General features: G+C 44.0%; 1 protein-coding gene across 1 annotated transcript; it reads right to left on the bottom strand.

Annotated features, from left to right (window-relative positions):
* Window positions 1-416: 416 nt before the first annotated feature.
* Window positions 417-20,913, bottom strand: tpx2 (TPX2 microtubule nucleation factor). Its single transcript, XM_056274915.1, has 15 exons — window positions 20,789-20,913; window positions 20,187-20,288; window positions 19,757-19,874; window positions 19,192-19,272; window positions 16,968-17,077; window positions 15,894-16,045; window positions 14,139-14,310; window positions 7,917-8,055; window positions 4,681-4,903; window positions 3,158-3,253; window positions 2,821-2,994; window positions 2,539-2,685; window positions 2,337-2,448; window positions 903-1,090; window positions 417-734 (listed from the first exon to the last, which is right to left on the bottom strand). The coding sequence occupies exons 1-15, from the start codon at window positions 20,898-20,900 to the stop codon at window positions 621-623; spliced, it is 2,040 nt and encodes a 679-aa protein (XP_056130890.1). The 5' UTR covers window positions 20,901-20,913; the 3' UTR covers window positions 417-620.
* Window positions 20,914-27,364: the final 6,451 nt, after the last annotated feature.

The following is a 27,364-nucleotide window of genomic DNA, read 5'->3' as shown; positions in this document are numbered from 1 at the left end:
TATGCTGCCCAGGCAGAGATCAAGTGTCTATGGTTAGAGCGTCACATGGACATCTCTACAGCCGCCGAGAGCTTGGATGTCTGAGAACTGCAAGCAGGACGGAGCTGGATCGTCTGTCTGTCCAGCGACCGGTAGCTTGGTTAAAACGGATAAACAGCATGGACAGCTTTTACTGCTTTTTCTCGCCAAGAGAAGTACAAATTGATGAAAGTTGCTGTAATTTAAAAAGCACCTATTCCACAAGTCTGCAAACACAGAGGGGCTTAAAACTAAAGTTGCCCGTTTACACTTGGTAGCAAGCAGCAGCAATGGCGAACTAAAACATGGAACAAGTGGAAAAGCTGTAGTTCTGGACACTTCAGTTACTTCACAACACGTACGACTATAAGTGGCACAATAAAAGACTGTAAGGGACTTCAGAAGATCTTTATTAAGAACAACAAGGCATTAAAATCATGCAAGGAAAAAATGTTCGTCAATATTTTTTTATTTACAATGCAGAGCCCAGGTAACAAAACTCTCGAGTCTGAGTAAACGGAGAACATGAAGGAGGATACAAAGAGCCAGAAAAGAGAAACTTTAAAGTGACATTATATATAAAATGACACCAGCAGTGTTGGTCACATGCGGAAGCGGTCCGAGAAGTTTGGTGAGCGTGGGACAGTCAAAGCAATGTCGTCACCCCTCTTCAGCTCCACTGGCTTGTAACGCCGGATTGGCATCGCCTTATGGACCTGGGCGGGGGTGAAGAAGGGGATAAGGGGCAAGAGTAGATTAATGCTGGGGTACTGGTGCTTTGTGAGTTGTCTTAATGGGCCAATTTACTTTCTAGAAGATACCAATGGATAACACATCCAAGTCAGTTTTCCATCACGACGTCGTCACACAGGGCATGCAGTTACCTGTTCTTGACGTAGCTTGAGTATCTCTCCTTTCTCCCGCTCCTCCCTTTCCTGCCGCTGCTCTTCTTCCATGCGTGCCTTCAAAGCCTCCTTCTCACAGACCGCCCTGTCATACTCCAGCCGCTCTCTTGCACGGCGCTCCGTGGACAGCTCAAAGGCCTCTGCAACTGTGGAATGGTTAATGCCTTCTACAGATGCAGGGACAGGTTGGTAGTGAAAAAGGAAGAACATGAGGGTGATTTGGAGCAAAGGGTAAAAAAATAAGAGCATAGTGAAGAAGCACAAGTCATTGGTGAGGAGCAAAACAGGTTATTGCGGCAGTCTGCATTAAAGCTAGAATCTGTCATGTCAGGAATTGTTGACTTGTTTTTTTTCTTTGTTCATTTTGGTTTGTGTTGCTGTGGTGTTTTGTTGTTGTGGAGCCACTCTCCTCCTGTCCCTGGTTCAACATGTACAGACCACAGCGATGACACAGGTGTTGGAAATGACAAAAGGCATTTTCTTACATAGTAAAAATGTTGCAAGGTTGGCACCACAGCTAAATCTTTTTCCCAGTTTTAGAGCGCTCCATTTTCAGAAGTGTTGCCTATATTAAAGCCAGGGTAGGCAGCTTTGGAGAACTGAGCAATTTTGACATAACATTTCCCCTCGCTCTGCTTTCTTTATCCCTCCCCCACCAAACCAGGTTAATTTGCATGTTGTTGTAACTGAAAACTCATTTTCATAATTATGCATTTTAAAAAAATGTTTTTTTTGACAAATCTTAGCGACACAAACGTTTTTATGAAGCACCAGTTTTTTTTGTCGAGTTTTTGCATGCACCCTCCTGTCCCTGGTTCAACATGTACAGACCACAGCGATGACACAGGTGTTGGAAATGACAAAAGGCATTTTCTTACATAGTAAAAATGTTGCAAGGTTGGCACCACAGCTAAATCATTTTCCCAGTTTTAGAGCGCTCCATTTTCAGAAGTGTTGCCTATATTAAAGCCAGGGTAGGCAGCTTTGGAGAACTGAGCAATTTTGACATAACATTTCCCCTCGCTCTGCTTTCTTTATCCCTCCCCCACCAAACCAGGTTAATTTGCATGTTGTTGTAACTGAAAACTCATTTTCATAATTATGCATTTTAAAAAAATGTTTTTTTTGACAAATCTTAGCGACACAAACGTTTTTATGAAGCACCAGTTTTTTTTGTCGAGTTTTTGCATGCACCAACTACTTACTGTGTATTTATTCTGACTGATAGTCACTTAAAATCCTAAGAAAGAAAGCATTCCCTCCAATTAGCAACAGCAACCCTGCTTTGCATTGGCACCCTTTTACTCTTCGGGTATTACACTTAGAAAAAAGGAAACAATCACTTATCTGTACCGCATCAACACCCCCCCCCCAACTGGTCAATAACAGTCTCTGCAGTCTGGCATAGCTTACCCAGCACACCGCGGTTCTCTTTCTTGGGCAGGAATGGCTCCTTATGTGTGATCGTGTTGGGTCTAGCTTTGAACAAGAATGCTTCTGCCTGTCGTTTCTGCTCGTCTTTCACCTGGAATTAAGAATGCAAATGTAAAGATGGGGCTGTTTCCTGAGGCAAATGGTACCATGGAGTAGTACAGCATGCCAAGGAGTTTCCTACCATTTGCTCCCAGCGATCATTCCTGACTGCGCCTCTTTGGTCTATCAGCAGCTTGAAAGGCTCGGGTTTGGTGGGCTCCACCACTTTCTTCTCTGGAAGCGCCACCTCCTGGAAGTCTGGCAACGGCTGGGCCTTGAACCTGGGCACCTAATGTTTTCAAAACACAACTGGATTAAGGTTTTTTTTATTTTATTTTTTTCCTTTTGAAAAAGGTAGTATGTTTATACTGTGGAGCAGATCATTCTTACACAAGTAGAAAAAGTGATGAAGTTGTGCATCTACCTCCTCATTTCGCATCTCTTCCAGTCTCTTCTCCTTCAGGGCCCGCTTTTCTCGATCACGCTCTTCGAAGGAGAATGGGCACACTTCGAAGTGACTCTTGTCTGCCAGTCGTGGCTGGAAAGGAAGGCCAAAGTGGGGCACTGGATTGGCCTTGATCGGGGATGGTTCTTTCACCTGAAATCATTCAACACGTTTTTTTGAAAACAAAATAAACAGTTTACATTGTATGAGATTTCTCTGGACTAGCCAAAAGGCTCCACTCAGAACTTTTTCTTGATATTGACCCTCCCCTCCCAAAGCTAAGCAGTAAAAGCATTCCATTGATTAAAGTCCTTACTTCCTCAACCTTCCGGTCCATGCGCACCCTTTTCTTGAGGGCAAAAGCTGGAGACTCCGGCATAGTGGGATTCTGGACTTTTTTCTCAGGTACTCCCTGCGTTTAAGAAAACATATATAAAGTTAAAATGAGCTCCAAATGAGTAACATTATTGATCCAGAGGTCAATCAACTTTATAAAAAGGAGCACAACACCAAATATGTGTTTAATGACCAGGGGCCTCATGTATCAATCATTACTATGGGCAAATTTGTGCATACACACCCATGGGATTTTTAGCCCTGAAGTTTGTCTCAGAGACCAGTGTAGAACCTGGGTAACCCCTGAATTTAGACAGCGATTGGCTAACGATATCTTTGCAGGCCTGGGTGATTGCTCGTTGCAAGAGGTAGACAACAGATGTTAGGAGGAAGGAATTACAAATAACCATCATGCTTTGCTGCTAACTGTCAGACAATCTTAAGGGCTAAAAAAATTCCATTGGTGTGTAAGAACAAATTTGCTCATAGTAACGATTGATACACAAGGCCCCAAAGAATTAGAAACCCCTGTTCAGTACCATGCTGAACTTTGGCCGTACAGAGGTTCAAGTTAATCCCAAATGTGTTCTTAGGTCATTCACGTCATTTCATCTAAACGTTCCACGGACTTTTTGTGGATGACTCTTGCACTATGACAGGGAGCATCGTCTTGCTGAATAGCAGCTATCCTTTTGGAGGTATATGATGGTCATAAATGGATGAACCTGGTCTGCTAAAATGTTAAGGTATGCTCTTGGCATCAAGGTTTAGATCCACAAGTACATTTAGATCCCCACCTCTCCCTCCTCGTGTCTGCCAGAGTTATGTCCGCATAATGTGGCAGAACTGGATGCATACAGTGAGAGCTTGTTTTCCACTGTTTTCAGCTGGATAGTGCTTGCACAAAGGAGACGAAAGAAGTGCAATACCTATTGCAGTGATGTGGTATTTCACCCAACAAAACATTTATCAGCTGTTTTCTTTACTGTGTTGTACTTACAATAAATCAATCACCATAACCTAAATGAATCTCGTCACTACTCTCCGACTCTTAGCCATTCTGTGCTTAACAGGTAGTGGGAGTGTTCTAAACTTGTGGTTTAGGAGTGGCTTGCCCATGAAGTTGTCTTTATGGATATGGCTTTTCACTAAGATGTTTCAATCTCTTTACCTGGTAATTGGCCATATAAATTGAGTCCAGTAGTCATCCCGAGGCCTAAGTGTTAAATCTACAGTACAGCCAATTTAGATGACAAATGCAATGTCCAGCAATGCCCCATTCAAATATTAATGATATTTTATTTAACGCTTGTTTAATCGTTGATCTGATGCAGGCCATTTTCATTTACTTAATAGGGGGGGGGAGACAAAAAAGTAGCAGGCCGAAAATGTTATAGGCGGTTTTGCTGCTTCCAGAATGACTTCCGACCAACACTAAAAAAGCCTCACTTAGTGGTAACAAAGTGTGTAAGTAAAGAATACTGCACCAGGTTTGCAACTCACCACCACCTCCTGGAGGATCTTTGTGGGCACTGGGCGTGAGTGGAAGCAGTGTTGCTGCTCTTCAGCTTCCTGATGCTTCTTGCTCATCTGTCTCTCCTGGAGTCGCTTTTCAATCTGCAGTTCAAAGCTCTCAGGCTTGGTGGGTTCCTTTGCTAGTGGCTTCTTTGGGTTCAGGGTGTTCTCCAGAATCTTTCTATTAAGTTTCTGGGCTTTGAACTTAAACCTAACAGTTGAGAAGCAGCAAATTAACACACGACTTGCATACCGGAGTCAAAATAAAATAATAGGTAAATAAACAAATAAAGGCTGCTGTCCTCTTTGTGGATTACAATTTACAATTTCATTTAGCAGATGCTTTTATCCAAAGCGACGTACATCTGAGAGTTAATACAACACAAGAAAGGATCTAGTCAGGAGGCGACAACACAAGTATATATATATATATATATATATATATATATATATATATATATATATATATAAAGAAATACAAGGTTCAAGTCCGATAAGACATAGGTGTCAACAGGCAATGCAAAGGTAATGCATATATTTTTGTATTTTTATTGATACCATCAGGTGTGCAGGTGTTGGAGAAAGTGCTGGGTCTTTAGCTTCTTCTTTAAGACAGAAAAGGACTCAGCAGAGTGAATGGAGTTTGGTAACTCGTTCCACTACCGGGGAACTACAGAAGAGAAGAGTCTGGCTAGTGACTTAGGGCTCCATTGTGGTGGAAGTGCCTGGTGCCTTTCATTGGCAGAGCATAGCGAGTAGGACTTAGTGTAGACATGAATGAGGGAGTTCAGGTATGTGGGAGCCGTCTTAGTTGCTGTTTTGTAAGCGAGCATTAAGGTTTTGAATTTGATGCGGGTAGCAACTGGGAGCCAGTGGAGGGATATGAACAGCAGAGTGACATGGCCTGTTTTGGGTTGAAGACCAGACGCGCCACCGTGTTGTGGATCATTTGCAGAGGTTTGAAAGTGCATGCAGGGAGACCTGCCAGTAAGGAGTTGCAGTAGTCAATGTGTGATATTTCAAGAGCCTGTACCAGGAGCTGTGCTGCCTGCTCAGACAGGTAGGGTCTGATTTTCCTGATGTACAGGGCAAATCAGCAAGACCAAGCAATTAAGGCCACGTGAACTTTAAAGGTTAGTTGGTAGGGTTGCCAACCATTCCTTAAAATAAGGAATCGTTCCTTATTATGTATATATATACATATATGTGTGTATATATAGTTTAAGGCACATTATATTTGTTATGCCCACGCCGCCCCGTCCATCCAACCCGTCCATTATTTCCATTTCAAGGAGTTGGCAACCCTATTAGTTGGTCATCAAACATGACACCCAGGTTTCTGGCAGATTTTGTGGGCATGAGTTAGGTTGATCTGAGCTGGATATTGATCTGCTGTTGTAAGGATGGACTGGCTGGGATGACAAGGAGCTCAGTCTTAGATAGGTTAAGCTGAAGATGGCGTTCTTTCATCCATGCAGGGATATCAGCAAGGCATGACAATATCCGTGCCGAGACTGTGAGGTCATCTGGCAGGAATGATAGGAAGAGCTGGGTATCGTCAGCATAGCAATGGTATGAGAACCCATGGGAGCGGATGATTGCACCAAGTGAGGTGGTGTATATTGAGAAGAGGAGGGAACTGAACACTGACCCTTGAGGTACCCCTGTGGATAAGGCCACTTCTCCCCTCCAAGACACTCTAAAACAGTGGTGCCCAACCCTGCTCCTGGAGAGCTACCCTCCTGCTGGTTTTCACTCCAACCCTGATTTAACACATCTGATTCATTTAATCAAGGGCTTGATCAGTATGTAATTAGTAGAATCAGGTGTGTTAAATTAGGGTTGGAGTGAAAACCGGCTGGACGGTAGCGCTCCAGGAGCAGGGTTGGACACCAGAATCTCCCCGAGGTAGGACATGAACCAGTGGAGGACAGATCCTGAGATACCAATCTCAGTGAGTGTGGAGAGGGGGATTTGGTGGCTAACCGTGTTAAAGGCAGTGGACAGATCTAGCATCAATAAAGATGAGGACTGACCAGCAGTTCTAGCCAAACACAGTGATTCTATTACCGACATGAGTGTAGTCTCGGTAGAGTGACCCTGCTTACAGCCAGACTGATTCGGATCATACAGATTGATCTCAGAAAGGAATTCAGAGACTTGGTTGAAGACCGTGCGCTCAAGTATTTTTGAAAGAAAGGGTAGGAGTGAAACTGGTCTGTAGGTTTCAACCTGGGCTGGGTTAAGTGTAGGTTTTTTGAGCAGTGAGGTGACCCGAGCTTGCTTAAATGCGGTGGGGAACACACCTGTTGTAAGCGAGTTGATTATCTATAATTACATGAGACTACGAATTGTTGTGTTTTTATTAGCTTAAAATGAGCCCTTCATGTCTACGTAGGGACCGGGTTCTCGTCCATAGAGCCCACTGTGTTTCTACAGTAGCCCAGAACAGAAAGCCAACACTGGCTCTAGAGGGGGGCCTTTCGCTTATATACCTTCAAGTGTCAGCTTGACTTTGGTGGCGCTGGTGTGAATGCACCGGTTGGAAGACGAAGAAGAAAGTAACAATTATATATATATATATATATATATATAGCCATCTTACATGGAAGCTATGACTTAGTTTTAAAGACTAAAAAACTAAATACAATTTCCAAATCTATTTTCAAATGAACCTCATCACTTGATATAATGTGGCTACTCGATGCAGTCGTAGATGATGACATCATTTTGGAAGCAACCACAGGCACTTGAAGGCCACCATAGGTTCTCCTACATCCTTGGAAAGGAAGGGGTGAGTGTTGGGGTATTCAGTTGGTTGCAATCTGCAACCTCCCCGCCAGATGCCACCAAATCCTACACACCGGTCCTTTAAATCTAAAGACTGATCTCAGTTCAGTGGCTTTTGGTTGTTCCAGATATCCCCTGTATTAACCAATTGTGTTGGACTCCGCTCTCATTTTTATTTTTCTGTCTACACTTGTCTTCTAATTATTCAACTTATACAGCATTTTTGTCATCACTGCCTGTCTTAAATGTGCTTTATAAATGAATTTGACATGACCTCAAGACAACTGCCAATTTTTCAGAAGTATGTCCCCTGGCCTGTAAAACCAATCCAATTAACACCAACAGTAGGCCAACTCAATATTACATTGGTTAATGGAGAAGCAAGGAAGACAATGGGGCAGCAAGAAATGAGAAGATAGTGTACTAGTAATTACTTGTGCAGTTCCTCCATCTCCTCGGCCTCTAGCTCAGCGGAACTTTTGATTTTAGTAGGTCGAGTCCTCTGTCTGGTCAGAAGCTGTGGGGTGTGGGGCCTTGTGATCCTCAGCAGCTCCCCTTTCACTGGGGAGGGCCCTATACACACAGCATGTGAATAATCAATTATATTGGATGCATTCACCATTGAAACATATGCTACAGGCACACACTTTCACTTAAGGCAACTGCTGCATCAAGTGTTGTCTTGAAGCAACTACTGTAATACTTTCCTCAAGTGTTTTCACATGAGGCAACTGTCACACAGGCAGTGCAATAGCATTTTACAGGGAACTTTAAGGACTGACCTGTTATAGAACAAATACAAGAGCAAAGGTGAGTGCAAACATGAATTAAATGTCATCTTTGAATTGAAATAATTTGTACTAATCTCCTTCAGTGAATACAGACATTTAGAAACTGGCATTTAGTAATAACATTTAGTAATAACATGTCTTAATGCATGCTCAGTAATCCAGGTAAGAAAATCAAAAGGTTGAATCAGTTCATCTGGACACAACTTTTATTGGCAGATACGTTTCATCACTCAACTAAGTGACCTCTTCAGTCTAAACCAGTGGTTTTCAGACTTTTTCTGCCCAAGGCACACCAAATGGCAAGCCACAATCTAAAGGCACACCTGTATTCATATCCATGCAAAATAGCCTCTATAACCCGTTATCACTCATCACTCTGTAAACTTTTATTTACTAATGCCGAACAAAATTTGACAAACAAGTACATTACTCATGAAATATTTAACAAAATAATTCAATAATTCATTTTAAACTTTGTAAAATTTCATCAAAAAAAGCAGCAACACAACCACTTAAACCAGACAGGTCACAAAATTAAAACTGAAAAGTGGGAGGGACAGAAAAGTGTGTGTGAGTGAGTGAGAGAGAGAGAGAGAGAGAGGACAGAGAGAAGAGAGAGAGGATGACAGAGAGAGGGGGGGAGAGGAGAGAGAAAGAGGAGGATAGAGGAGGCCAGAGAAAGAAAGAGAGCGAGGAGGAGAGAGCTGACCCAAGACAGCAGCATCCCTGGTCAAGCAAGATGCAATCACTCTTTACAGACCAAGCTAAGCGAGATGCACTGAAAACAAATCTAATTTGCATATAAACAGTAAATTCATAACAGTGTATGCATTGATCTGAAAACAACTTTAGCCTAAAATTGTAAAGAAAAGAGAGACACACTGCGAATGAAAACTAACCGGCATGCAAAATGTGAATACACCCAGTGTCAACACACAGGACATCAAGTTGAAAAGAAAACTTAGTCGGAAATTGTAAATGTAACTTACATTTGCAGCATTAAAACATTTGCTATCGTAAATATTTTTTTCCCTACCTCCAAACTAGTGAGACATGTGACTGTCGGCGCTCACAGATCTTTTTAATCCTTTGTGGTACTTAAGAGAGGCCCACTCGCGAGTCCTGTTCAACAGAGAGCCATGACCTCTGTTGTTCTTCATGTGAACCAGAGTAGGGAATGCCAGCTCACACAGGTAGGTAGTGGGGAAAAGAAGTAGTTGCTCAATAGTGTGGCTGGAGATGGTTGGATACTCTTGATGCAGAAGCCAACCAAAACTGATCCAGTGGGGGCTCACTAAATTTGAGGTTCGATGTGCGGTCCATACGGAGCTCTGCACATTCCTCTCTCTCTCAAAATGAGTTTTTCAATTGAAGATTCCTGATTGAATGGGTCTCGATGTTAGCCACATGTGGAAAATAGCGCTCAAACCTCTTTTAATGTCTGAAGGTGTTCGGCAAATACAGCGTGCTCCCTGGCTGCCTGTGGCACGGCTGATGCCAGTGGGAACATGTCCATGGAGCCCTGCTCCAAAGCCCAGAGCCACAGGGTAGGTTTGCCCATAAACCCCCAAATCTTGTCTGTGGATGACAGAATGTTTTCATTCCTGCCCTGAAGCTTGGAGTTTAACTCATTACGATGCCCAAATACGTCTGCAAGGTAAGCCAGCTTGGCGCACCACCTTTCATCCATAAGCTTGTCCTTATGTGGGACAATGTGTTCACTTGAACACTCCAAAAGCTCTTCTCGAAGCTCATAAAGATGGGACAGGACTTTTCCCCGTGACAGCCAACGCACCTCTGTGTGGAGGATAAGGCTTTGATGATCAGCTTCCATCTCAGTGCAGTTTGGAGAGGAGGCGAGACTTCAGGGGCCTCGATTTGATTTAATTCACCATCTGTACAGCCTGATCCAGCACCTCAGCCAGCTCTGGGGGCATGGTTTTGGCAACTAATGCCTCTCGATGCAAAATACAGTGGGTTGTCACAATATTTGGGTTTTTCCTCCCGTTGTATGGCTTTCCATGTCTTTGCAGAATAGAAAAGTCTCTTTAATAGAGTCATCATCAACATACCTGACATTTGCCAGAAGTTGTGCAGCCCCACTTATGTCAGTGGATTCTTCTATTTGTAGAGAAAATTTGCCACTCATCTGCAGTTTCTCAGTCAATTGTTGCTCAGTGTCATCCGACATGTTGTCAAGTCTTCTTTTGATTGTATTGTCAGACGAAGGCACTTTTGATACCATATTTGTGGCATCTGGACCTAGCATGACACATCTGGGCCTAGCATGACACCTGCAATTTTTTTTGGAAGCAGGGAAGATGAGTGACTCTGCTATTGTGTAGGTTTCTTCTCCTTTGCAATAAGCTCTACTAGCACATAACTTGCCTCCATCGCCTTATCAGACACTTTCACACAATCCAAACGATCTTGCTGCTTCTGGTTCAGATCCTGCGCTCTTTTGAAGTATGCCAAGTCTCCCTCGTGGAAGGGGATGTTTGGTTTCCAAGTGCCTCTTAAGCCTGTTTGGCACCATGTTAGCATTAGCCAACTTCTCCTGACAGATGATGCACTCGGGCTGAGGGCTGTTGACATCCCCGGTCCAGCTGAAGCCATAACACAGGTAGCTGTCATGATACTGTCAATTGAAAGTTTTCCTCTTTTCTGTAGATGGTACGTCATCTGCACTGGTGGTTAGTGGTGGTTTGCTCTGCACAAGAAAGCGATCCATTTTATCCCTCACGGATTTTTCACGCTGTTATCCTCCTTCACACTGGCTGTCAATCAGGGCCTTTGATGTGTCACGCTCTAATAATTCCCACATCTACTGCACGAATGGCGAAAGTGGGGTTCCCTTTGACGGAAAATTTTTAAAGAAATTATTTTTTAGGCGGATAATTTGTCTATGTATTGGAAAATGTGTACAAAATACTAACAGAAAATTAAAAATTCATTAATAACTTTTTATATTGCAATAATAATGTATGGTTTCACAAAACCCCACGGCACAGCTGGACTTGCCTCACAGCACTGGTGTGCCGTGGCACACCATTTGGGAACCTAACTGCAGGTGTCCCCACCCTTATAAAAAATACAGCGGCACAATGACCGAAACCAATGACCAGTTTCATATGCAAATATGGGTGTGACCATTAACTAGAGTTTTAATGGTCATGTGTACTATTCACAGAGGACTGGGGAATAGTTGAAATCACAGCATTGTAAGATGGTGACAGATGTACTCTTAGAACCCCCTTGGTTCAGGGATGGTCTCTTTGACTCCCCGTTCAAACCGTCGTTTCCTCTCTATCAAGGATGTGCAGAAAGAGCGGCCACTGGCCTGTAGATGGTGTAGACTGTGGAGTCCTGGTCTGACGTGTTAGCTCTCCTGTGTTGTGCCATCCTCTTGGCCAGTGTCTGTTTAGTTTCCCCGATGTACAAGTCACGGCAATCCTCCTGGCACTTAATAGCATACACTATGTTGCTCTGTTTGTGCCAGGGGACCAGATCCTTGAGGTGGACCAACTTCTGGTGCAGCGGGTTTTGGGGTTTGAAAGCAACTGAGACACGGTGTTTGGAAAATATGCGTCTCAGCTGTTCCAATACTCTTGCCACATACGAAATCACCACTGGTTTGCGCTTAGGCAGCTGTTGTCCTTCTCCTCTCTTCGATCGGCTGGTGCACTGTTTGGGCGTCTTCCTGGCTTTGACAAATGTCCAGTTAGGATAACCACACTTAAGAAGGGCCTGTTTAATGTGGGATTTCTCCCCTTCACTGGCCGCTGTGTCGGTGGGGACATTGCCAGCTTGGTGGTCCAGCGTCCTGATGACTCTTAGTTTGTGCTCCAGTGGATGATGAGAGTCAAACCTTAAGTACTGATCAGTATGTGTTGGTTTACAGTAAACATTAACAATCGAATGTCCCCCATCACCAACTGCAATTTCAGTGTAAGAAGACTAACCTGTCATTTTTCACATCCTCCCTGGTGAACTTGATGTGGTTGTCGACAGAGTTAGTGTGGTCGGTGAAATATGATACATTCTACTTCCTCCATAGACAGTGTATATGGAGAAAGTGGAAAAGAGGGCTCTAATGTCCTATCCAGTGACACCACTTAGCCATTGGCTCAGATTTGTGGACGACACCTGGGTTAAAATGAAATCTCAGGATGTACAATAGACCCTTTTAGAGCCTATGTAATGATTACCTAAGGGCATCAGCTGCAGGCAAAATAAAGCCAGAAGCTGTAACGTTAAATACAAATCACGTCCTCAGGCAAGCATACATCATCTAGCTAACGTTAGCGAACATGTCTTCATGCTGTGTTTTTTGGGTGCCAGAATCGAATAAGTAATAACCTAAACTTGAAGTTTTATCGCATACCAGCTGCCACTCCCAGTCAAAAAGATCGGAAACAACTGTGGTATAAGACGAAAGGATTGGACTGAGGACATCATCAAAAATGCTCGTTTGTGTAGCGCACACTTCATATCAGGCAAGTAAGGTAATGTCAAACTATACTTTTGTCTGTTGTAGGTATGGATATTTGCCTCCAGCTAAGCTCCGCCCACAAAAAACATCACTATGTTTACTAACGGAAAAGGGGTCTATATCCAGGTATCCCCACCCGATACCTGCAGTCAGTTGAGACTGAAGAGGTCACTTAGACGAGTGATGAAACGTTTCTCTCATTGTGTCCAGATGAACTGATTCTACTTTCCTTGGCTTCATAAACCATTCATAAGCCAATGTCATACGTCATAAAGAGACATAACATCTTAAAAAACACTTTATACCAAATGATACATGACCTGTCACCCAGCTAAAGGGTAGATGTTATGCATGGTGACATAAATCATGCTTATTCAGGATACGAAGTGCTGCTCATAAAGGCTTTATAAAGCATATACAAAGGCTTCATTAACATTACATAGTTGCTTCATAAACTATACAAAAAAGCTAATATCTGTATAAAACAAAAAGCCATACTCTATCATAAAGGCAGACATTACACCTTAGCATTGCTAGTTGTCACATTTGGTATACGTTATATAAAGGTCAACCGTTAAAAGGTAACATAAAACATACTCATTTAGGATTCGGTGTTGCTTAAAGGCTTTATGAAGCATATGCAGAATCCTCCATCAACATGACATAATGGCTTCAAAAATAATCTATCCATCCATTATCCAAGCCGCTTATCCGAGTTTGGGTCGCGGGACACTGGAGCCCATCCCAGCAGCCACTGGGCGGCAGGCGGGAGACACCCTGAACAGGCCACCAGTCCATCACGGGGCCGACACGCACACATTCACACATATGGACAATTTAGTATGGCCAATTGACCTGACCTACATATCTGCAGGAGGAAACCGGAGCAAACCCATGCAGACACGGGGAGAACATGCAAACACCACACAGAAGATGACCCCCAAGGTTGGACTACCCTGGGGCTCAAACCCAGGACCTTCTTGCTGTGAGGTGACCATGCTAACCACTGTGCCACCCGCTTCAAAAATCATTGATGAAAAATGTACCTTCATAAAGGGAGACATAACACCTTCTTAATCAACATGTTATCTCAAATGTGACATAACAAACCAACGCATTGTTCAGTCTTGTTCATTCTGCCATGCCATTGTGCTAATGTTATCATTATGTCTCCATTTATGAAGTATGACATGGGCTTATGAATGGTTTATAAAGCAATAATCATGTTAATGAACCCTTTATACGTTTTTTTCAGAAAGCCTTTACAAGCAACAGTTTAAGGCACGGCCAAAATGGGTCCAAACAATAAAATCCCACAATTACCCATCAACAATGTTCTTCAAAGTTAAATGAATACACATTATTACAATCACCTTTCTCTTGACTCTGCCGGCTACGCAAATGGTAGCGGTCTGGTGTACGTCGCTGGAACTGTTCAATCTGCTCAGCCATGGACATGTAGGCTGCTGCCTCCTTCATGTTCCTTTTGCAGCCAGCTGAGAGGTTGAAGGGCTTGGGCACTGTGGCACATTTAGGACCCCTTGTCTTTGAATAGAATGAATGAATAAATAGATAAGATAGATAAATAAAAACAAAACAACTCCAGTCTATGTTCCCTGCTCCATCTCCAAGCGACATTAGTGGCTAGCAAACTTTGGTCATCTCCACTGACGGCAAAGCACTGAGAAATTCAAGTTACTGGCTGACTATCCCTCAACTAGACTTCAGAGACAAGAAAATAACCACCATGCCTTTATGACATCCTTAATGTTGCAGTTACACATGAAACATTTGATCACACAAGAGAAAAAATAAGGCTTGCTAAATGGACACTTGATTCCACATGCTGCCACTGTTCACTTGTGGCTGAAAAGCTGACCGTCTCTCCGTGGCGTAGCCCAGACTCACTAAGACAATAAACTGCTCCCTTCTTGCTTGCCCACAACAAAGTAAACTACCCCTGTGAGAGTACATGGCCGAAAATACCGCACACCTCTTCTAATGAGTGGACTTGGCCATTTCAGCCACATTCATTGCTATTGCTGGTAGATTCATGAAATCAAGCATACAGACTCCATAGACAAACACTGGCAGTAGAATGGTTCATACTGAAGAGCTCAGTGACTTTCAGCGTGGTAGGATGTCCCCTTTCCAACATGGAAATTTGTCGAACTTATGCGCAGCTACCCCGGTCAACTGCAAGTACTGTTATTGTGTAGTGGAAACCTCTAGGAGCAACAACAACTCTGCCCTGAAGCAGCAGGCCACTATGGCATTTAAATAGTTTCAAAATCAGCGCGAGCAGAAAAGCTTCTTCACAAGTGCACAGAACAGTATCCACGAGCAAAAAAGCCTCCTCGCGAGGGAGCATTTCTGCTCCGCGTGTACAGTCCGTGTGCAGTCTGCCCACCCGACAAGTTGAGTTTTGAAACTTCTAGCGCAACAAGTTCAGATTTGACACTTTGGGGGCTGGGTTATTCCAATAGCATGTGAGCAGAAGTTTATTGGAATAACTCCGCCCCCAAAGTGCCAAAACTAAACTTGTCGCACGAGCAGAGAAGTTTCAAAACTCAATGTGCCGCGCAGCAGAAATACTCCCTCGTGAGCAGGATTTTCTGCTCACGCTGATTTTGAAACTATTTAAATGCCATAGGCCGCACAAGCACACAGAACGGGACCACTGAGCGCTGAAGCGTGTAAAAATCGTTTTGCCAATTCTTACCAATGAAAATTGTATTGATGTAGAAAAAAAAGGAAAATCTTCATCTAACAACAGAATATATTTTTAGATGCACTCAAAAACTTTGAAGGAGTTGCATCGCTCTCTAAACAGATGGCGGCAGTAAACATGACATGAAATGTCAAGTTTTTGTGAGAGTTAGAATCTGGGTTGATGAAGCGCTCTGCATCAAAACAAGTGCCCGGTTAGGTATTACTAGGTACATACCCATTTTCCAATAGCAAACCTCACAACCAACATAATCCGACAACGTCTAGGTTAGCAGTCAGAAGATAGCAAGTTGAAAACCTACATGAAATAATCAACCTGTACTTCTCATACTAGCCAGCAACACAAAATCTAAGATTTGTATATTACTTAGAGCCCGCAGTCAGAGGAAAGCACTTACTGGTGAGGAAGGGTGATTGCGGAGCTGGGATATGAAGTCTACTTCTTTGGCGGCTGTGCTGGATACACAGCCTACCTTGGCACGTGTATCCGTGCAAAAGTTGAACTCTTTTGGCACAGTGGTCGACACGGCCAACTTCTTTGAAGGCTGTCCTGAAGGATAAACAGTTAACAACAACATTGGACTTGAGCCATTTCATATTTCTTCATTTAACACTAGAACGACCGGGATTTCACTCCTACCTAAAATGACCACGGGCGGTCAAAATGACCAGCGGTTTTTAAACTCTATATTCTGTCAAGATAAATACACAGTTAAGATATTAATGCATTACATGTGTTAGTATGTCTGTTAAAAAACTAACTGACACAAAAATTAACATTTTAAAAACTTTAACACTATTTTTCAAACAATTTAAAATGGCCGCTGTCCAACGCCTGTAAATACTGCAACGCCTCGGTGGTAGTCATGGTGCATCTGTACCCAGACATGTTGGCAACAATCAGAAATCAAGTTTAGACTATTTCTCTGCACTGGAGAATGCTAGTGCGTTTCTAGGACAGAGCAATGAACTTCACGAAGGAAATGATGCGACCAACACACGTCATAAGTACTGACATGACGCACACAATCACGCACAAATTACAAGATGGTCATTTTGATGGCTCATGGTCGTTTTAGGTCGATCTTATCGTAACTTTTTTGTGCAATTGATGTAGAACTCATTTTAATGCAACTATATACAATTTTAGAAGCATTCAGGGAGTGGCAGGTCTGTATCTTTTTTCTTCACAAAGTTATTAAACTTTGAAAACCCAAAACAGGTCAAAATGACTGCCTTGCTTGTTCTAGTGTTAAACACAGACACCAGCCAAAAGTGGCTCAGTCTGGTCAAGAGCTGCCCCTCCCTTACATAGTCATGTTTCAGGATGAGTACAGTCCACAAAAATGTCAGAAATGGGTTGCTTTTAGGGAAGAAAAAAAAGAGAACAGTTCGACAATGCAATTGAGTCCTTGCCATAAATCAGAGTTGACCAACAACTGCACTGTTAATGTAGTCTAACAGCCACACACCTCCAGCCAAAGCAGCCTTGTAGCTGGCCTCATTCTTCCTGCGGTGTTCAGCTACTTCCCTCTGGAGATTTCTGATGCGTTCCAACTCCTGCTCTTCAGATCCCAATGGCCTTTAGAAGGGGGGGGGGGGGGTGAATAAGCATCAATAAAGCAACTCAGCCATTTTTCCCCTTGAACTGAAAAAAGGCAAGTCCTTCCAACCACTTAGAATATCGCTAACCGCTATAGTGGACTTCAGATTCTCCAGACGCTAAAGTAGTAGTGACTAATCCAGAGGTGCCAATCAAAGTGAGTGACCCCCCCCCACCCCAAAAAAGAAAACAAACATTTTAAATATGATTAACTGAATAAAACCTAGCCAAAGACTTTTTTAAAAATGTTTCTAGCTCAAATGTGCAGTTCTTAATGTGCGGCAAATACAAAAGTAAACCAAATACAAAGGAAAAAGTTTTGTATTTGGCCACAAAACTTAGTAAAAAGTACTACTTTACTACTGACTTTAATTTTAATATTGGATTTTTTTCTCTCCCTGGACATGATGAGATAGGAGATGGTGCCATACTATGGTGACTCACTACTCTTACTTTGTTTGTTTTCGTGTTATGTCACTTTTGTTGCACAAAATGCATCTTGTACAATTACCTATGCTCGCCAGACTTGACTGGACATAAGGTTAGATGTTCCTAACAGCTGGAAGCCACAGGACTTGCCGGGAGAGATTACTTTCAACAAACAGGTACCACCATGGAGTAATGGCTGGAGACAGTGCTGCGCCCTGGTGATGCTACGACGGCGTCCTACCTGGCCCCCAAATCCCAGCATACTGCCGGGTAATGTCCAGTCCCTCAACAATAAGCTGGGCGACGTCATTGCCGAATAAGCTCTCAAAGGGACACGAAGGACTGTTCTATGTTCTGCTTTACAGACTTGGCTGGTGATTGTAAACATTCACAAATCCTCTGAAAAGTACACATGGCCATGGAAACTCTAGTTAATGGTCACGCCCATATTTGCATGAAACTGGTCGCTGGTTTGGGTCGTTATGCCACTGTATTGTTTATAAGGGTGTGATACCTGCAGTCAGTTGAGACTTAGATGAGTGATGAAACGTATCTCTCAGTTAACGTCGCGTCCAGGTGAACTGATTCATCTCCTCTGACTACAGTGGCTGTGACCCTCGGCGCATGTGGAGGGGGCTGCAGGTGATCATGGACTATAAATCTAAACCCAGTGTGGCTATCAACACCTCTGCCTCTCTCCTGGATGAGCTTAACTTTTATGCCTGCCTGGAAACTCACATCTTGGACCCAGTAACAGCAGCACAGTGCCCACCCGATTAAGTTTTTCTAGATGACAGAGGCTGATGTGAGTAAAATTCTAAAAGGCTTTAAGGCTTGTAAAGCTTGCTGGCTCAGACGGCATCCCTTCCCGTGCCCTCAAAGCATGTTACACTCAGCTATCCCGGGTTTTTACTGACATTTTTAACCTGTCCCTGTCATTGTGTGGTTCCACTGTTTTTAAGAAAACCACCATTATGCCTGTACCCAAGAAACAACTTACTCTTGTCTTAATGATTACCGACCTGTTGCTGCCTGGGAAGACTGGTTATGTCATATATAAAATTTTACATATCTGCTCCCTTGGCCAACTGGTTTGTCTACTGTTCCAATAGATGTGTAGGTGTGGCCATCTTACTTGCTGTGCATACTGCTTTAGTACCATAGTGTGAGGGGCCTCAAAAGCACAGGACTGCACTACGTGCTGTTTATTCATGCACTAAATGTAGGTCTCAGCCCACTCGCAACTATTAGGCTAAGAGAGTTATTATTCTTACCTTCTTGTTGTTATCAAAGAACAGTACAATTTTTCATTATTAATCATAGCTTAAATTCAAAATTATCTAGAAATTAAAGACAGCGCAATTCCCCTCTTCATGACTGGTTGGCTGTTATTAACCTGTCTTGTCGTTATGACTGGTCCACTGTAGCCCAGTATATTCAGCCATGTTGAAAGTGCATTAAATACCATTACATGTTGATTTAAGTATTTAATGATTTAGGTTTTTCAGTTAAATATGGATAAATAGCAAATGTAATTACAGAATGGCTCAGGCATAATGGTGGTTTTCTTAATACAGTGGAACCACACAATGACAGGGACAGGTTAAAAATTATTGGCTCAGTCCACCAACTCATCAACAAGACACACTGTCTGTCCCACTCACCTTTGTTTCTTGACAGGTGGTGGAGCATTGGCTGCATTGATCACCTCTGCAGGACATGCTTTCTCTTTACGCTTCGAAACTCTTTAGAAGAAATGAGGTCATTCACTTTAGGTATGAAAAAAAAAAAAAAAAAAACCTCAAGCAACTTAGCTGGGGTAAAATCTAACTCCAGGCAACTAAATATGAGCTACTTTCAGGGCATTTATTTTAAAAACTCCCAAAATTTGAAAACTTCTCTCATACATGCATACTGCCGTTTCTCTGCTTTAATTCATTTAACTAACAAGTGGATAAAACGTGTCCAATTAGATTGTTGCAAAAAGTGAAAATATAAATACTTGCATCAGTTTTTATTTTAATTAACTGGTGCTTCGTAGTTCTCCTTTTCATCTGACCCCTGGTTGGTCATTGTAGTACACATATTGATCACTTAGATTTAAAACACTTGTCATTGCAGTTTCCTGTCACATGCTCATGTTTTGACAGAGCAGTTATAGAATGACACTGCTCCACTCAGAGCACTCAAATTGTTAAACTGAGCGAAATATGGCATATTAAAGTCTACCTGCGCGCCTGGGCCGGGGCAGCAGGCTTTCGCTTTGGTCGGACTGCCCTTTCAGCAGCAGCCTCAGTACCCCATGATGTGACGATGTTGGAGGGTGGCGATGAGGATTTAGTAGAATCTGGAATGGTCACATGTCTTATTAGTAAGCATGAACCAGAATTGACATATCTGATGTTGTCGGAGAATGTGAGTTTATAGTAAGAGGAAGTTATGCAGTCACAATGGTAGCATGGTCAGTAGTAATTAACTTAAGGTCTGCATTAGTTTGGGGTCACTGGTATTAAAAAAACAAAACATAAACGTTTTAACTTTGAGCTCCCAACATTGCAAAGGCAGAAAGCAGATGCTTCACTCCACACCAGTACTTAGTCTGGAATTCACCAAAACCAGATCACTTCTGTCCCCGCAATAACTGCTGGAGAAAACTTGCCTCCATTCTGGTCGTGTGTTGCATGAGGGCTTCCAGCGGTCCTGCAGCTTTCCAGTGGCACCACTTGGGGGGTGACAAGATGGCCTCCGTCCATCTGTTTTTCTTCAGATGAGACACGGCAGAGCAATATCAGCATTTACGTTAAAGTTTGCAGTGAAATGCATAATGAGAGTAAAAAAGGCATATCAATATCACCATGCATCCAGATATCGCCGCAATGCATTTGCGTTCAGCTGCACATTGAACGGACATCATCATCATCATGTACGACCATAGAGTAAACATTAGTAGCAGAATTTCCAAGTGAACTGGGTTAATCAAATTAAAAATTATTTCATATACTCTTGCAAAATAAAAAAAACAAAAGGCAAAAGTTAGTTAGACTACAGAGTAGGATATTATTTACGCTGAGAAAACGTATGCCTTTAAGGCTAAATCCCTTTAGGGAATACAATTTGCGTCGTGCGAAAGATCCGCCAAAATTGAAGGTGCTGTTTAGAACAAAGACTGTAAAGCAAAACCTGGACGCATCCCAAGACACTGCAGCCGTGTCGCGGTTTAGTCCTTCATGTCGTGTCATAGTCGACTTATGGGGACCTTACCGAACCAAAGGTCTGCGTCGTCCGCGTTATCCGGCTCTTGGAAATCCATGACGTGGGACGGGGCATCGAACTCGTAGCAGTTAGAATCGCCGTTTGAATCGTTTAGCGCCATTTTTGCTGGCGACGTCGAGCAAACTGCCCCGCAGTAACCAGGGAATTACGAGGAGGTCCGTTGGGGAAGCTTACCCAGTACCCAGCCTTCTCTTAAATAATAATGAACATGAAGGACCGCTCTGGCACCTCTAGATGAAACGGACTAATACCCGGCTGTGGTCCGTCCGTCCGTCCGTCCGTGATTAGATAAAGGTGTTCCTTAACAGCGACTCGGGGAAACGCCAGCGTACGCGTCCACTGAAGACCAAGATGAAACTACGCCGCTCGCAAAGTGCCAGGGTTTAACGTTAACGTTTAAATTCCCTCCTGTTTAAACAATCCAATCGCTGCCGTTGGCTCGACACGGTCAGTCGCTCATTGGCTCATACAAGGCGCACCCGGGAACGTCATGTCACATGACAAAGCCTGGGAACTGCGTAATATTACCCGCCCGCGGCCTAAGAAGAAAAAAAAGAAAAGCGTCCGGGCGGTATGGCGGTCTATTCCGTTGCCTGCCAACACCGGGGCTCGCCAGTTCGAATCCCAGCGTTACATCCGGCATGATCGGGCGTCCCTACAGACGCATTGGCCGTGTGCGCGGGTGAGAAGCCGGACGTGGGTTAAGAGTGGGGTACAATTGGGGAGAAACATTGAGAGGGGAAAGAAGGAAAAAAATCCACCAGCGGCCTGTAGTTCTTCAAGTTACGAAACTTGCTCCCATTTATTTTGGTCTTGCACTTTTACATACATGTTGTGGAAAGATGTTAATAATTTTGCAACCTATTTTTCTGGACTTGCCTGTTAGTGAGTTTTAAGTTCCTGTTATAAGCTGTTGCCATAGTATATGCCTTGAGCTCTTATTTTGAAGGCTGAAGAGAGAGCGGAAGTGCTGTACGCATTGTTGTTGCTGTGGAGTTCTGTTGGGGGAAGAATCCAAATAAAGTGGTCCTCGTGTGAAAGTGGAACCTCCGTATTTGTTATTTTATAGTTTCATACAGTATAGGCGACATCTACAAACCCTCGGTTACATTGGTGGCAGCGGTGGGATCCGGAAGTGCGCAGATCCTCAGAAGTCTCTTCGGAGCGCGGGAATAACAAAGCGTGAGGGCGCGCTTCCGGGGAGGGTGACGACTGTAAACTACTAATAAGACACGTTAGCCCCTAGCTAACGGGTCTGACCCTTTAGCCCCTAGCTAACGGGTCTGACCCTTTAGCCGAGCGGTTAGTGATGTCGCCTTGTGGTGCAGTACACCTGTTAGAAGACTAGACTAATACTTTATGTCTATCTCTGCGCAGATGAAGTGGATTATTAAACCGTTATAAAGAATCGTACTGACTACCGAACGTCTGCTGGAGGGAAAAAAATGCAGCCTTCGTTTATTCGGTCGTTTTGGGAGAAAAAGAAAAATGAACAGCGTCTCAGTGACGTAATCAATCCGCGCATGCAAGCGCAACACCGCCCACTTGTGAGCAAACAAAGTCATAAACAAAATAATAGTACACAGTAACACATAGTCATACAAATACACTAGTGTCATATCTCAACACTCCCACTTATGAATCATGAACTTACTGTATACCTTTTCATATTTATAGAACAAAATAAAAAAAAACTTGGTATAACCCATACCACTCACATTTCACACACCAAACATTGCCTTAGCAAATGTCTTCAGTTTTACCTTGGATGCGGGCTTCGTCATTACATCCGCAACCATTTCGTCTGTAGGGCAATACACCAATGACATCCTTTCCTTTGACTCCTTGGAGTACACACAATGGTCTGATTGGTTTTGTGTAAAACCATCACCTGTCAAACACTCGTGTAACAGTAAGTTCCAATTGCGGCCAGACTGCTTGAGGCCGTAGATTGACTTCTCTAGTTTACACGCTAGTTTTTCTCCCTTCTCAATATAACCCTCAGGTTGTTCCATGTATATGTCATAGTCTATGGGGGCATGAAGATAGGCCGTCTTTACATCCATCTGGTGTAAAATCAAGTCATATTGAGCCGCCTTCTGTAGAAGCACTCGAACACTTGTTAGGTTGGCTGTCGGCGAAAATGTCTCCCCATAATCCACCCCAGCTCTCTGGCTATATCCCTTTGCTACAAATCTAGCCTTGTACTTGTCGTGTCCGTCTATATCTGTCTTTATCGCATACACCCACCTTCCTCCCACTGTTTTCTTGCCCTCTGGCAATTTCGTAAGGGTGAATGTTTTGTTGTCTCTTAGAGACTCCATTTCCTCGTCCATTGCCCTGGACCACTTTTTCTGATTCTGGCGATTCCATGGCCTCTTTAAAGGTCAGAGGGACACCGCCCATTGCCCTGTATGCATAATCTATAGTGGTGAGTGAGCTGTCATCACTGTCGCCCTGACTATAGTCAATCAGGTATCTCGGAGGCTTGCGTTCCCTTTGGGGGTACCTCCCACTGGCTGAGGCTTGTGACGTCACCCTTGGGTGCTCCTCGTCATCATCCTCGGGTGCTGACTGTGTACCGTCAGTCCGTACATTTTTCTGTACTCTAGGCTGAGTTGCAGCTGTCTCAACAGACTTTCTCTCTCTTACCCAGTCTTCAGGGTGCAGACCTGGTGTCTGAGTCTCATTTTCACTAGTTGCCTTGTGTACAAACTTAACTAGTCTGTGTTTCTGTACTTTCTCTTGGTCAGGGTAGTAGACTAGGTAGGCCGGGCTGTTCTTGTCGTGTCCTACAAAACGCCCCCTCTCAGATCTAGAATCTAACTTTCCCTTGTCCTGCTGGTAAGCATAGCATTCTGTCCCGAACTTTTGCATTCTAGCCATGTTGCACTTTTTTCCTGTCATTGCCATGTATGGCGTAGTGCCTGTGTGCTTGTTGAAGCATCTGTTTCTGGTGTGAGCTGCCTCCTGTACGGCATAATGCCAGAGGCTCTTTGGTAGACCACTATCTATTAGCATACACCTTGCCATCTCGAATAGTGTGCGTCCTTCTCTCTCTGCAACGCCATTTTGATGGGGAGAGTATGGGCAGGACGTCTCATGTCTTATTTTGTTCCGTCTCAACAGGGTTTGAAACTCCTTGCCTGTAAACTCAGTTCCATTATCCGACCTTATGCATTTCACTGTCCCATAGGGAGCTACATCTGCCAGAAATTTCTCGGTCGCTTGCACTGTGTCACTCTTTGTTTTTAAGAAATAAACACACACAGCCCCTGGTGCACACATCTGTAAATGATTGCATGTACCTGAAACCATTAATGGACTCGTTTGCCACAGCACCAGCTAAATCAGTGTTTACCAACTCCAGTGGTGTCTTGGCTTTGTCTGTAGATTTCCTGTGCCTGTTTTGGGTAAACTTCCCTTCTATGCATACTGCACACTCTTTGTCAGGTTTACACACTTTACCCTTTATATGCATACCATCAGTGATATCCTGTAGCTTTATGATATCGTCATAGTTGCAGTGGCCCATTAGCTCATGCCAAGTTTCTATATCATGACTCACATGGCACTTTTCAACAACACATTCAGTTTGCAAATAGTACATTTTCCCCTGTACAAAAATGTCAAACCTGGTACCATCCGGTAACATCAGGGCATCTCTGCCCTCTTTGAAGAACACACTGGCTCCGTGTACTGTCGCAGACTATACAGAGAAGAGCTCTTGGGGGTACGATGAAATATATAGTGCGTTCCGCAGTGTCACTCTACACCGTCGCCCCTCACTGTCGAGCAGACATACCGTAGCATCTCCCCTGCCCTGCACCACACCAAAGGTGCGCTTACCGTCCGCCAGCTCCATGCAGTGTTTCTCTGGCTCGAACGAGCTGTCAAAGCTCTTGAACTTCTTCTTATCATTGACTATGTGGGAAGAAGTCCCACAGTCCACAATCAATCCTGGTTTGAACTGTTGCCGTCGTCCTGGTCCTGCTGAGCTGGTCTCTCCAGCCTGCACTCTGAAGATGTAGTTCTCTTCTTCCGCAGCATTCCCCGGTCCCTGACCTCGACCTGCTCCGTGACCACCACCGCCGCCACCACCTTGCTCGCGTGCACACCTGGCTCCATCAGCGCGGTCCTTCTTCTTGCACACTTTGTCCGTGTGACCCTTGACCCGGCAGAAGTTGCACCACACGCTGCGTGAACAGTCCGATTTCCGATGACCTTTGTCACCGCATCGCCAGCACACCGTTTGTTCATCATCTCCCTCACAGCGTTTCACTGGCTTTTTCTTAGGCGCTGCGTGGGCCTTCATCACCCTCTCGGACGTCTCGTCCGATGCTGTAGCATTAGCTACATCTTCAGCCGCGTCAAAGTTTCTCAATTTGGCCTTAAATTGTCCCAATGTCAACTCACTGTCGCCATGTGTCACCATTAGAGTGAATGGCTTATATCTCTCGGGTAACTCCCTCATCACCATGGCCATCATTAGTCCCTCATTCGGTGCTTCTCCCGCCCCTTTGAGGGCCGTAATGATTTGTTCAGCTCGGATAATGTATTCGGTTATCGTCTCATTATCAGCTTTCTTTAGCCCAGTCAATGTTACATACAGAGTGACAATCCGGGGTCCGCCCTTACCAATGTAATGTTCCCGCAACACCCGTAGACTCTCTCTACCTTTGTTCTTCGTTTCTCTGAAGATCAATCCCAAGCTTGTGTTGTCCAATAAAGGCGCCACTGCGCAGTAGGCGTCCGCGTTCCGCTCCTCGTCTAGGGCCTGCTCTTCCGCTGTCAAAGGTCCCACGGGCTCGGTAAGGATGGTGGTTTTCAGCCCCACACCATGCATGCAACAGAGCATTCGCTCTTCCCACAGTTCATACTCATCGGCCTGTCCGTTGAATGTGGGCCCCCTGCTCTTCTTCCGCTCCATCTCCCTAGGTAGCGTTAGCCTAGCTTAGCGTTCCGTTAGCTTCCCGATAGTCTCTCTCGATCCTAACTAGCTTCACACTAGCTAACTTGCTACTGTTAAGTGATATTAAATATAACCCGAGTGTATTTGTATTACTCTGTAACCAATGTATGCAACCAGAACAGAGGGTGAAGAAAGACACATTCATGTAGATGAAATATATTGCATGCCTCGCACTGAATGTGGGTTCCCCTCCCCAGGGGCTTTGGGAGAGATACCGTGTCTGGTGCAAGGAGGGCCCCCGATAAGAGTTACAGGTCCAGACAGGATGAGCACTCCCTAAAGCTCAACCATGAAAGGGAGCATTGACCAAACATAGTGGACAGGAAAATCAAGGTCATGTGTGATGAATGAACAAGGGAGGTTTAGCATATAAAGAAGCTCACACACAAAGAAAGTGAGACACACACGACGGATTGGCAGTGTGTCTCCAGATCTGTACTCAATAAAATTATTTTAATCTCCTAAGACGTGGTGGCTGTTTTCTTCACATCAACGGACCCGGGGACGAGGAACACGAAGGTGATTCCCAACACTACTCCGTGCTAACCTACGCGCATCCCGCCATCCGAGGTTATCACACTTCGTGTACTTCTTTTATCAAACTACTAAATAATCCAACGTTATCTGGGCCCATAACCTGTTAGAAGACTAGACTAATACTTTATGTCTATCTCTGCGCAGATGAAGTGGATTATTAAACCGTTATAAAGAATCGTACTGACTACCGAACTTCTGCTGGAGGGAAAAAAATGCAGCCTTCGTTTATTCGGTCGTATTGGGAGAAGAAAAATGAAGCGTCTCAGTGACGTAATCAATCCGCGCATGCAAGCGCAACACCGCCCACTTGTGGACAAACAAAGTCGTAAAAAAATAATAGTACACAGTAACACATAGTCATACAAATACACTGGTGTCATATTTCAACAATATCCGTATCGAATCCCGCACCGGGCGAGAAAATAACCGGTTACAATTTTATAGTGAACAACATAGTCTCCGATTTTACTCTTTATTGTAGAAATGTTACACTGGGTTGCTATGATTATAGTGAGCAAGACATTAACGCATTTCTTCTGATTAATCTAATTCTACTTCTTGCCAAATTCCACTTTCACAAACGTAAATTGACAAACAGAAAGCCCAATTTCTTTGTATTGATGAAAGAAATGGAACAAGATGTCAGCGATGTCTTCCTCCCAACAAAGAAACCAAAAACAACTATCAACGCGATGACTGTTTGCAATGTCTTCAATGTCCATCCATCATCATCTGTGCCGCTTACCCTGCTGTCCAGGTCGCGGGTCCAGGAGTCATTGCACGGCAGACGGGTGGGGGGTGCACCCTGGACAGGCCATCACAGCGCCAACTCACTCACACACACACACACACACACACACACACACACACACACACACACACACACACACACACACACACACACACACACACACGAACACACTCACTCATACACACACAGACTAACTCACACTCACTCACACACTCACTCACACACATATACAAACACACACACACACTCACTCACACACACACACACACACACACACAGACACACACACACACACACACACACA

Source organism: Lampris incognitus, chromosome 2 (assembly GCF_029633865.1).
Source record: "Lampris incognitus isolate fLamInc1 chromosome 2, fLamInc1.hap2, whole genome shotgun sequence".
In the NCBI taxonomy this organism is placed as follows: Eukaryota; Metazoa; Chordata; class Actinopteri; order Lampriformes; family Lampridae; genus Lampris; species Lampris incognitus.
This window is presented reverse-complemented; position numbering and strand designations above follow the sequence as displayed.

Excerpts from the sequence above, each read along its gene's own strand:
- tpx2 (XM_056274915.1), bottom strand. The coding sequence starts at position 20,900 with ATGGCGCTAAACGATTCAAACGGCGATTCTAACTGCTACGAGTTCGAT. Across the intron at positions 4,904-7,916 it reads GAGATGGAGGAACTGCACAA|GTTTAAGTTCAAAGCCCAGA; the intron begins GTAATTACTAGT and ends CTCAACTGTTAG. Across the intron at positions 3,254-4,680 it reads AGATCCTCCAGGAGGTGGTG|GGAGTACCTGAGAAAAAAGT; the intron begins GTGAGTTGCAAA and ends TCTTAAACGCAG.